The sequence below is a fragment of the Apteryx mantelli genome, chromosome 5 (genome assembly GCF_036417845.1).
Source record: "Apteryx mantelli isolate bAptMan1 chromosome 5, bAptMan1.hap1, whole genome shotgun sequence".
NCBI lineage: Eukaryota > Metazoa > Chordata > Aves > Apterygiformes > Apterygidae > Apteryx > Apteryx mantelli.
In genome coordinates, this window is record NC_089982.1 from 15066800 (window position 1) to 15079653 (window position 12854).

Here is a 12854-nt window from a genome sequence, read left to right on the forward strand (position 1 = left end):
CCTGCAAGTTTACTCTGACCCATCTTTTCAATTCCCGTCACATACAGAATATATATTTTGCCTCTTCTTATATTGCCCCTTTTCAGTCTCTTTCTGATACTGTTTGAGAAAAGGTGCTGTAGTCTCCTTTGCTTTTCCAAGTTCAGCTCCTGTTCTGTAGCTGTTAGACTTTTCTGAGCAAAATGCTTTTAATTGGCAGCTTTTTACAGAATTCAAGGAAAAAATAATAATCCTAGCATCCTTAGTTAAGCTAAATACTGGGGAACACGCCGGTAGGCTAGCACGTGGTCTCGACTCTGAAGTACTGAAATATTCCCTATGGTAATGTCAATAGAAAGATGCATATCTTACTTAACATTGCTAATGTGAGCCTGCCCGCTCACCATCCAGCGCTTTACTTCGGAAAGCAAAGCGTCTGTTCCCTTATGTAACTGGGGTCATGCAGGGCTTTGGCAATGCACCTCTCAAGTCATATTTGGCACTATAGCCTCTTCCAAAACAGAACAGAGCGGTCATAATTTTCTATGTGATGTCTGCTGATTAACTATTCAGAAACCAGGAGAAATTGGAGATACTATTTTTCTCAGTTCAGGGGACCATTCTGAGCAAGATGCAAATTAAGATGAAAAACCTGAATAAATCTGTCGCTCAGTCTGTCCTACTCTACGTGAACCTTCCAAAAATGGAAAAGTTACTTCTGACAAATAAGGAGATGTACCATAAATACAGTGCTTTGTAAAGTTTAACATCAGCAGAAATTGCGTGCGCAACCCATTTTCAAAGCAGCAGTAGGCAGCAAAGTATTCTTGAAACTAATCAAGTGTAGAAGCGTGGTCGCCGCAAGCTAGTCGTCACATCAAAATAATGTGTTAATAACACTTTTTCTAATCCCCACAGGAAGTAATAAATGCTTTGAAACAAACTTGGCATGTTTCCTGTTTCGTGTGTGTGGCCTGTCATAATCCAATCCGCAATAATGTCTTCCACTTAGAAGATGGTGATCCCTACTGCGAGACGGGTAAGACGTAACACAACCCGTTTGCTGCAGCTGTGCAGGGAGGCAGAGCCTTAATAAGGTTTGGGAAAAAAAAAAACAAAACTCCCTTTTTCTCAAGCTTCACTTCAGTGACGGTGTCCCAACAAATTCATATAACTTTGATATTTCAATTCACACTAGAAACAAATGCTGTGGACGCTTGGAGTTTGCAGCACTGGTTTTAGTTGTTGTTGCCCTTCAGCTTTCAGCTCTAGGCATCAGTGATGCACCAAAGTGTTAATTTTAGGGTGATTTTCTGGTTGGCTTTAGGATAATATGGTTTTTATGTAAACCTGCTTATTTACTAAACAAGAAAATACCTGCGAGGGTGATGTGTCTTACTCTGAATAGTCCTATTCACAGCCGGGAGGCTACATCCAAGAGTAAGCAATCTTCCCCAGGAAGAAGTTTTTTGCAGGATCAGGGATAACATCTGTTGAACATAAGCTTAAGATTAAAAGGCTGTTGGGGAAAATACAATGATTTGATTATAGTACTTGAAAGCCTAGTGAGCAATATTGTGTGAAAAATACAGTTTGCTTTGAAATTCAGAGGGGTTTCTGTTCATTTTTTTAGCACTGTCAGCAAATTTAGCTTTTTCATAGAATGAACAATATTTATTTATTTTTGTTGATGTCTTAGTTTGCATAAAACTTTCCACATACCCTCCCGCACTAGGAGAGAAATGAATGGTATTTATAAAACACTTCCACAAAATGCAAAAGAGAAAAAATATTTCAAAAATGTTTATTTTTGCATTGCATGCTGTTTACATCCACAGTAGAAACATCAGTGGACCTTTTCTGTGTTTTTTTTTCCCCCCCTCCACTGTAAAGAATGTTGTATTTTAACTAGAGGGTGCGTTTGGTGAGAATACAGAAGGTGGAAGTGGATTGACCGGGAAGAGACACAGCATGAAATCCTGGTCGTTCGTTTGGAGCTAAGATTTCATTCAGAGTTGGTCCTGCAGTTGTTCACAGCGGGTGCCATGAAGGGTGGTAGCTACTGAAGGGATGAGGAAGTCCAGCATGGAAAGAAGGGACGATTATCCAAAATTCCTCTGCTGGAGCAGATTTGATGAGTTGTTGGCAGATGTGAAAGGACAAAGTAGGTTATTGCTAATTCAGTGACCCAAGCACAGTAGCATGTTGCTGCTGTTGCATTTTGGGAGTACCACAGGAAGGGGATATGTGAGGAGCGTTCTCCAGTGTTGACGGTATGGTGAAATTTCATCCTGGAGGAATCTGAAGACTATTTAATGATTCAAAAATAGTACTGAAGTAATCAATAACTCCCCTTTGGGTGGAAAGCTCATGCCTGGGTTTGTTCTGCTAATACTGAGTTCGTGTTCCTGCTATCAGATGACCCATATGTTGCACAGTGCATTGATTTGTGCTACTGTTACCAGGCTTCCATGCAGAATGTGCACTTTTCTGTACCTCAAGCAGGAAATCCTGTGACAACATGTCAAGAATATTACACTTTTCACAACGTTTATTTCTGAGATAGAAAGTTGCTAGCACAAGTTAATGTAGGCACGTTCTGTGAAGTGTTATTGGCCATGATATGTTGTGATGGCTCTGACTCTCTAACTAGATGTTAATTTGAGATGTATTCATTCTTCAAAGACTTTCAATCCAGCTGGAGTTAAGAGCCTATGATTAATTTTAAAGAACTAAGGAGTAAATGTCATTGCCAACTTTCCTTCTTCCTAGTGCAAAGAAGGGTTCTAATTTTAAATCTGTATTAGAAATTATAACAGTTTCAGTTATTAGCATTAGGGAGCTTGATCTGCAAAATGTCCCATTTTCAGATGTAGATGCTGAAGTTAAATCGGATCTGCAGATATCTACAACTTTGAACATCTCAGTGCAGAACTAGTAACTTAGTTTTGAAAATGCTGGGTGCAGGAAGCAATAATTTATTACTTTATGAGAAGTCTGTGTTGGTTGGCTTTTGTGGTATCACAGTTCAAGCACGTGAAAGGAAAAGAAAGCTGATGACCTTTATTCTGCCTTATCTATTGCTCTTTCTTCAGAAGAAAAGCCAATAAACTTATCAACACCTACTAGAGGCCAAGTTAAAAATGGTTTCAACTGCTGACACCAGGAAAATAGCTGTAAAAGATTCTGTGTAAAATAACATGGATGCAAAGAGTTGAAACAGTGTGATCATGCGACCATGCTCTTCCAGGGTTTTGGGCATAGATGCTTTACTGTTTGACATTTTTTACCACTTTTCTTCTGCTTAAATACTTGCAAATTTGTGCCAGTAGCATGGTTTAATGAAAGCGATTGATGAAGGCGATTCTTGCCACTGCTGGCCATCAAGGGCTTTGCTTCTCAGAGTGTTCTTAGGCCTGCTTAGGTGCCTCCTATGATGATGCTCTTGGAGGTCATCATATAAAACACTATTTTGCTAAACCGAAACAGGACTCTTCCCTTGTGCTTGGCACATGTGATAAGCCTCTGTTGGCTGTGCTGCAGTAAGCATTAGCGCTTCAGCAAGTCCATATAATCTAGTAGAGGAACAAAATCTACTTGTGCTCTGCTGCTGCTCCTTATAAGGCTTCTTGAAAACAGACCTCAACATCTAATTTCCATGTCGGTGTGTTACTATAAAGGATGAAGTCCCAAGCTTTGTTATGGTTGTCACTTTGTCTGTAACACATCTTATGAAGATGTCGTGTTACCTGACAGTTTGGCATGGTGATGGGCTGATCCCAAGTAAATCAGTGCCTGAAGGGGAATGACGTGAATACCTGTTAGTGATACCAATCACTAACGACCATCCTGACACCCTACTGATACTTTTTGTTAAGTGCAGTAGATACCCAGGGCTAACACCTCAGTTCGTTTTAAGCAAAATCCGTGTAACAAACTCCAATGAACAGAAAACTTGATTGGAAGCAATTCTGACTCGATACAAATTACTAGACTCGGTTTAGGATGGAAACCAGATGATTTTGTGATTTTGTATATTAGAGTCTGGGGCAAATGCCATTGTGCCAGACTGCAGGCAAGACTTTTTCACTCGGTGAGGAAGTTTGTCATGCAAACAGCCAGCGTGCAACCAGCGTGCTCTCAGGACAGGGGCTGAAGGGAAGGAAAGCAGCACACTGAGCCCACGGTGGGGCTCGGCGAGGAGTGGGTATCCCCCGAGCGCGCTACTGATCTCAAGGAAATGAAACACCGAGAAGATGGAAGCAGCGTTCAGTGGAAAGGATAAGGAAGGGGAAGAGAACGAATTAGTGAGAAGAGGGGGACAGCCAAGTCTTGCAGTCTGGGCACTGTTTATTCAGTGTACCCAATGTCTGCGCGTTTGTTCCAGGTATTATAAAGCTTGACAGGACAAGTGCAAACCCAGTGCTGTTTAAGGAAAAGCACAAAGGTTTCAAAGGGACAGTCATTCTTTTCTATTTGTGCTTCACACTTGAAATCTGCTTGTTTGGTACAGATTACTATGCCCTCTTCGGTACCATGTGCCACGGCTGTGAATTCCCCATTGAAGCTGGAGACCGGTTTCTTGAAGCCCTGGGCCACACTTGGCATGACACTTGCTTTGTATGCTCAGTAAGTAAAGCTATTCGGCGTTTTAAACGAATCCGTGGTAGCAGTGCTTGTGCTAACCTGACCGATATGGGAGTAACAGCAAAACTGTCTTTCAGTCCTCATAAGCCAAACAAAAAGCACTTTCACAGTTCTTTGTGCGGTGCGTTGCTATTGTGAGCTTTTGGCACCAGTCCAGGTCCTTTGGCCTGGATCGCAGCCATGTGTCCCAGCGTTTAACCCTTGGCGTTTACTTCCTCAGAGCAAGCGTTTAAGTCCATAAAGGAACATTTCTAAAACAGCAGGAGTGCTTTTGACACAAAGACACTGTAGCCAAGCTATCATCAGCTCATATCTATGACCAAGAAAAAAACCCAACCCTAATGATGGGATATTTTTTCAAATTCTGACCTAACTCTGCTCCCAGGTTAGAACCTATTGACATAAAAAGGAGAAGATTTTGCTTACATCAACCATTTGTTTTATCCCAAAGAATACCCCTGAGAAAAGGATGATAATTCTTGCTCTCTGAATATATTTGTACATAGTACAATGCCATGATTTGGCATTCTGAATAATGTATAATGTAATGCATCTGAACTGGTTAATGTTTTCTTTTTAATCCCATTTCAGGTGTGTTCTGACAGTTTGGAGGGTCAGACTTTCTTCTCCAAGAAGGACAAGCCACTGTGCAAGAAACATGCTCACTCTGTCAACATCTGATGCTGGGAGCTCATCTTGTTTAGCAAATGTACTGAGTGGAAAGAAAGGTTAAAATGTTCATGCTCAATAATTGGTTAAAAGTATTTATATACATTTTTTTTCTAAAAATGCAAGAGAAATGTGGAAGCTTTAGGGGTTTTGTACACTGATCTTTGGAGTGTTTATCAGTTAGGGTTTTGCTTCACAAAAAGATCCACACACCCAAGCCGAACTATTAGAGTGCCTTTACCTCTCTACCTGGCACATTACTGTATTGGTTTCCTGATTTTATGACCACATTCATATCTGCTTCAATATTAGAAGGGAAACTTTTATAAAAATACAAACCTGATATTAGAAATCTTGGTTTTGCAGCTGTTCGACAGAAAAGAAGGGGTTGGTTTCAGCTATCCAGATCACTTTATTGTGCTGATGTTTTTTTAAAGTGCATCTGGAAGTATTGAAGCTAACTCCATGAGAAGAGGAGCTCAAAGCAGAGATAAGATTAGCTGGGATAGAGTTCAGTGACTGACGTTTTCATCTGTTGCTCACATTCATCAAGCCTCCTGCACAATTATACGTACCTGTGCCTTTGGCAGTTGCATCTCTGAGGGGACTGCGAAGGACTGAGATTTTTTATAAAGCTTTTCAGTGGAGGAGTGGCTACTCAAGTGAACTAGAATAATTTAAAAGATGCCACTTGGAAGAAAACATAGACGGGACACACTTCTTTAAATCGTAGCGTATACTACCAGACTAGTAGCCAAAAAAGTGCTAGTGAAAGTGTGTTTGACAGGAAGAAAATGTCAGATCAGATCTTAAATGTAGGGAAGTGGGGGCTCATACGCTTATGTTCACGGTTCAGGTTTTAGATAGTTATAAGTGCCTTAGAAAGGGGAAGTTGCACTGATTCTGCATGTAACAGTGTTTTATACCCGGAATGTGAGGCTTTGATGTCTAATGAGGGAAACTTCTCAAGTGCAACTGAGGACATTGTTTTTCTCTCAGTACGTTCTTTATGATGTAGCTGATGAATATGTATATTGGTGGTTCGCCAGGTAGTGTGCTAAAAACTTATTTTCTTGCTCAGCTGTTATGATTTTTATTAGTTTAGTTTTTCTCTCTTTTCCTCCAGATGTAAGGAATATATTGTTGAATAATATAATATTGAGCTAGGCAGTTCAGTATCTCTCAGTTCTTGCGAGGGAACAGGGACAATGCTGTCATTATGCGTTTCTTGCAACCCAGGAGACTTTGCCAGTTCTGCGGCTTGATCTGAATTTCGCCTCCATCCGGAGAGTCAGCACAAGACCTGTGCACCAGCTGAGTCCCACTTACCTTCAAATTAGGGCTTATGTGGTATGTCGCGACTGTAGGTGTATAGGGAGAGGTGATGGCCCTCTGCACAGGGGCGAATTTCTCTCCGTGGGGTTGTACAAGAGAGGGGAGAGCTGCTCGGTGCCAGATTAGATCCCTGATGGCAACTGAACTTCCGCGCTATTTAGTTCAGCTGGGATGTCAGAGCTGGACTGTTAGTCTTCAGTGCTCTTTCCAGTAGACGTGAAAAGTGACCATTTACTGGCGTTTTTTACTGATGCTAAAGAGATTATTTACTAATACGAAGGGAAGATGTTTATCCATCGAATCACTGGGAAAATTGCAAAGAATTGGCATATCCATTTATTTGTTTGCTGGGGGTCGGTAAAGCAGTTGTAACAAAAAAGTTGTAACAGAAAAAAACAAAACTGCTGTACTGAAAGATGAAAAGATATTTGCCGTTCATATTCGTTTAGTGAGGCAGATCGACGTAATGGGCTGTCTCAGTTTATTTCCTGAAATTGTTTTTTAAGTTGTTTTTCTTCAATACTACCACCTTTCTCTCTCAACTTCTGGTAGTAGGGAAGAAATAGTGTAAAGGTGTTGAAAAATGTTTACACACCCTTTTAGATGTGGGTTTGGCTGAAAATCAGCAGGACAGAGGCAGACTGGGCAATATACGGCGACATGAGTCAGGTTGCTTTTGCAATTAGTAGAATGTGGAGAAATGAGACGCAAATACTAGGTTTCAGTGGAGCTACGTTGCACCTGCATGAGGAAAGAGGAGGGGAATGCACAGGATAAAGTGTTCGGTAATTTCTGTAATGCAAACCTTGCTATTTTAAAGTAGGATGGAAACTCTTCAATGGGCACAACATTTGCCTGTGTCCTTAAAATTAAATTGAAATTTTGTAATCTTAACCTTTATTGGAATTACACTTATTAATCTATATTCTCTAGAATTTCAAGTTTTGCAATTGTTAGTGAATTTGAGGACAAAAGCCTGAAAGGCTCCAATAGTACTGCTTCATGTAGCTGCTTTGCCTTGTAATTTCTGCTTTGTCTACTAGTTTGAAATTAAAAAAGGAATCACTGATACATAATGAGTATTTAATGGCTCTACCAAATTCTAAAAATGAACTAAAATGAAAAGGAACATAATGTTTATCATTATTTTAATCAGTGAGATTTTAGTAGAGCACTTTATAATAATGCCATATAGCTCACCAAATATTTATTTCTTTTTTCTCATTAGGACTGTTTCATGCTGGTATCTTTGTATTTTGTTTTATTTGTAAGCCTTTCATATTTACCTCTGGAATCTTTTGGGGGAGGGGGGTGTATGTGTGTGTTTTTATATATACATATCTTCTGTATACACAAATACATATACATGTGTGTATATTGAGACGTGTATATATGCACATATACATATACGTATATTTGACTGCAGACTTGACATAGCAAAAATCAGCACCGTTCCATTATCATTTGGGGTTTTCATAAGATTCCCAACTATTTTTCCTGTGACAGATCTATCATGCTCTTGTTTTGAGGGAATGCTAGAAAGTCTGGGGCTCAGTCCCTTCTTTCAAAAATGGAGAGACATATCAGTAACATTACTACTGTAGTTTTTTGCATGCATTTTGAGTCAGTAATTACTTTTTCATCCAAAACTGCCTGTAAGATAATTGGGTTTAACTCTGTTTGCAGGTAGAAGGTCTTTATAAGTGAATAATTGAATCATGATGACAGTTTCAGTATATTGTAACTAAATAATTCAGAATTATGTGTAAATATAACAAATGCTTAATATAACAATGCAATAAACTTAAGAGCAAAAATTGAGTAGTAGTTCAGTATGTGTCGTTCTGTTTAGTTGTGTACCTGTTTTTTTACGGAGCTACTCACATCTTCCAGTCTTGAATGGCTTTGCGAACAAGAATAAGAAGGAAAGGGAACTGCGTCGGTTCACAGATTAGTGGTTTGAATATCCATGTTTTTCATTTTGTTTTACTCTGAAACAATCAGCTGTTATTGATAATTTGCTTGCTTGTTTTCAAAAGTCTTTGGTTTCAAGTTTTGCCTGTTCACATTTGCAAATTTAATAAATAAAAAAAGCCACACTTTCTGTTCTCAGTTGCTCTGCAGTGGTTTGGTTGTTTTTTTTTTTTTTTCTGAATCCTAGTCAGTGAAAGAATATAGTGATTGTACACATGAGTAAACATCATTTGTGTTGCTTGATCTTCAGGATTTTTTTTGTTGAATGGAGGTTTGTTTTGCAGAAAAAGACCTGGGGGTCCTGGTGGATGCCAGGTTGACCATGCCCCATCGTCCAGCAGCCTCCTGGGCTGCATTGAGGCACAGCGTCACCAGCTGGGCGAGGGAGGTGATCCTTCCCCTCGGCTCAGCACTGGTGAGACCCATCTGGAGGGCTAGGTCCAGTCCTGGACTCTCCAGTACAAAGGGGACACGGACATACTGGAGTGAGTCCAGCAAACGGGCCACAAAGATGATTAAGGGAGTGGAGCATCTCGCCTAGGAGGAGAGGCTGAGAGAGCTGGGACTGTTCAGCCTCAAGAAGAGACAGCTCAGGGGGACCTCATCAATGTGTATAAATACATTGGGGGAAAGAAGTGGTATGTAGTGAAAACACAAGAGGCAATGGGCACAAATTGAAATACAGGAAAATGAAAAAAAACTTTCTTTTAAACTGTGAGGGCAGTCAAACACCGGAACAGAGGTTGTGGAGTCTCCGTCCTTGAAGACGTTCAAAACCCTGCTGGACACGGCCCTGGGCAACCTGCTGCAGGTGACCCTGCCTGAGCAGCGCGTTGGACTCAGCAATCTCCAGAGGCGCCTTCCAACCTCAGTGAGTCTCTGATTCTGCGTCTTCCCTTAAGATGGAATGAGAAATGGAAATATGGTATTAAGCATTGTAGAATACGTAACAATGTAAAACTTAGTATTGGCCAATTACTATCTGATATCTTTATTTCATTCTGGTGCCCAACTAGAATACTTTGCATTGTTTATTTAGAAGTGTTCAATATTTCCCCTAGGCTGAGACTGGTGAAGGAAATGCTACCTGCTCTGGCAAGCATTATCCGATACTGTATTTAGTTTTGGCACAAGGCATCCTCTACTTTCACCGAGGGATACTGTAACGTGGTCAAGTACTTCATGATAACAGCAGCCTCATAAGATCCTCCTTAGCCGAATATCTCTTAACTAGGCAAATGCACTGCTGTTTTCTACCTTTGTTTATACAAGCAAGCAAAGGAAAACACTGCACATAGCTCTATAAAATCTAGAGGCAACTTTGCAGAAAATTTGCCTCCCCTTCAGTGTTTAGCCTATGAATGAAACAAATGCAAGTCTATTTGCAAACAGTATATTAAACTCCAGAAGCCAAACTTTTAAAGGCATCAAGTCTATGTTTGACATTTTAATGGCAAAGGTTTGGTTTCTATCAATCACAACGTCATGTAACATTAAAATGCACCGACGAAAATAAGAGATCTGTCATTCATTCATTAAGACACTGTAATCCCGTGTAAGATTTATAGGCTTAAAGCTCAACAGTGTGTTTTCACAATAAATCCACTTTCACTGCTCAACCCAGAACAAATCTCTCTGTCACTCAAAATGTTTGCTGGTCAGAATGCCCTGTATGAGATCTTCAAAGAGTTTCTCACAAAATTGCATATAAATCCTTTTACCAGCAAAGGCTTAATTTAGGTTCGAGTTTTACTTTCTCAGGACATTGGTTAATATCTTGTGCTCAGACAAGATCTTGGTTATATCAGAAACACGTAGGTCCTAATTTATTATTAGCAGTCTTGTTAATTAGGGGGAATTACCAGAAATAGTTTGCTTGATGGAAATTTATTATGGGATCACACTTTACTGATGGCAAAATAGGAGTCACTGAAAGAGTGCAGCTCCTTCTCATAACCAACTAATTAATAAGGTGCCAAAATTCCTCTGAGAAGGGTTTGGTCCTAACTATGGGAACCTCACAAGCAAATGGTTCCTATGCAGTATTTAAAATTTAAAAGAGGAAAAGAGAGAGGAGAAAGAGCTGCCCAGCAGAAGGCTCAAGAGTGGAATGGCTTCTTCTTGAATTTATAAAAGAAAATATTTAGCTGTGTTTCTAAACTCATTAAAGAATTGCTTTTCCCAGACAGAAAAACAACAGCTAATTTATAATCTCTCGTTTGGTGTTCTCAAACTTGGCTTTCAGTTTTATTTGTGCATAGCGCACACTATAGCCTGTAATTTTATGAATTGGACTTATAATGAGCTTTTATATTGCTCATTATTACTACTCTTAAAGGTCTCTTTCTTTAGAACGTGCCCTGAAAGTTGAAGTTGACATAGATAGGAAACTTGTACTGATGACCGACAAATAAGGCAGAGTTTTCACATCTGTGGTGAGCCCAAATCTAGCACGGGTATGGCAGTTTGGGGATAGGAAACCACTGTCTGTTGTTAATGGTCACATGAAAGAATATGTTAGAAGTGCTTCGGAAAGGCTTGCTGTAATAAGATAGAGTGCAGGCAAAAATGTCTCTGAAGAAATTTAAAATCACCATTCTAAAACTTAGAGATAGCTGATTTGGGAAAATATTTTCCATAAGATCTTTTTCAAAATATTTAAGATGGTAAGGAGTGCAAGTTGTAATAAAACACTTTTGTACTTGCACTGGAAATACCTTGAACTCTTTAAAAATAGTCAGCTTGCTTTTTAAAAGGTTTCTCCCATACCGTGAAGCTGAGGATTGTGTCATTGTGTTCGCAGCGGTGCTCACACTTTCCATGGAATCACAGCGATTTCCTTTTCGGTGCTCCTGCCTCGACTTTGCTTTTCCTTGCAACTGGGCAGCACCGTTGTTTGCTTTAAAGTGTTTCAGTGCAAGATAATCCCATCCGGTGTGTCCTTCATTTCTCTTTGCGATGCATCAATGAAATGTCAAACGTTCCTTTGGTAAATATAAACTTGCGCTAACCTTTGGCAAACTTTCCAAAGTGTCATGTTTTCCCACCCAGAAGTTTCCGCTGGAGAAATAACTGCAGCCATCGGACCAAAGTGGCTATTACATCCCACATAAACTCTTGCCTTCCCTTGAAACCCATCAAGCAACAGGAAAGCACATAAATATATGCATAGGGTCAAATTCATCGATGACCTAAGCAGCTACAGCCTCACTGATTTCAGCCTGTTCCCCCTAGATTAAAAATAACCGGTATCAAAGCTACACTAATTTTATACTTGTGTTTGCCCATTCGCTAGGATCAGAATTAAACTGAGGATCTGGCCCATTGGTTTTAACAGGATTTACATTAGCCTCATAAATCTACTTAAAGGAATGCTGTAGTCTGATAGATGACAAAACAGTGGAGTACCATGATCCCCAGAGACAGGTCCTTCTGACATCATTAAAAGAAACCATACTGCTTTATAACAGTGTATTTCATCTCCCAAATCTTAGCTTTGCAGTCTCTAGACAAACCGTAAAATAACAGAGCAGTTAGGGAAAGAGAAAACCTCTCCATGATATTAATCTGCCTACTGTAGCTCCTTGCTGGTTCAACAAAGTTTAATCGAATTGTTATGTACTTCCACATGCAATTTTGGGTACTTATTAAATACTTGAATTAATATTCTCTGAAAATAAAAAGGATGATAAATTCATAAATAATTTGGTTCTGCACAAAAGATGAACTTTTGGTGTTTTGCTGCTCACAAAGTTGTTCTACCCTGTGCTATTTTTACCCACCTCAGCGGTCTTCAGCACTGCTTGCCATTTGCGTTGTGCTGGCGGCACTTCTCCCAGTCACGTAAACCCTCCAAAGCATCCTTTAAGGGTAAATGGAGAATTATTCAGATCTCTTAAAAATTGCTTTAGCGTACATTATTACAAATTCACTTCCATTACTGAAATACTGTTGACCATGAAACTCAAAGCAGTACCCTTTCCTGCTGCCTGCAAAGAATAAATCAGATTGTTTAGGATTGGTCTTTTTTTGTTTTTTTTTTTTAACTGGAGGGCCTGCTCATCTTTGTATGTTCTCGGCTTGTGCCTGTCACTGTTTGTGACAAGCTAGGGTATAAAATAGAGCACGTTGGTGTTTGCAGTACCTGCGTTCTAATCTTGGACCTGTCATAATTTGCTTTAAACAATCCAAGTGTGGTTAAACTGGTAAGTGATTTTTTTCCTCCTGTGTAATAACTGCTGATGATCAGC

At 39.8% G+C, this 12854-nt stretch overlaps 1 protein-coding gene across 1 annotated transcript in view; it reads left to right on the top strand.

Moving 5' to 3' along the window:
• Window positions 1-5756, top strand: part of PDLIM5 (PDZ and LIM domain 5) — a 122830-nt gene extending 117074 nt beyond the window's left edge. The window contains exons 18-20 of the mRNA XM_067297536.1: window positions 898-1018; window positions 4493-4608; window positions 5218-5756. Of these exons, the coding sequence (XP_067153637.1) occupies window positions 898-1018; window positions 4493-4608; window positions 5218-5307 (327 nt within the window). The 3' untranslated portion in view covers window positions 5308-5756. The remainder of the gene's footprint in view (window positions 1-897; window positions 1019-4492; window positions 4609-5217) is intronic.
• Window positions 5757-12854: the final 7098 nt, after the last annotated feature.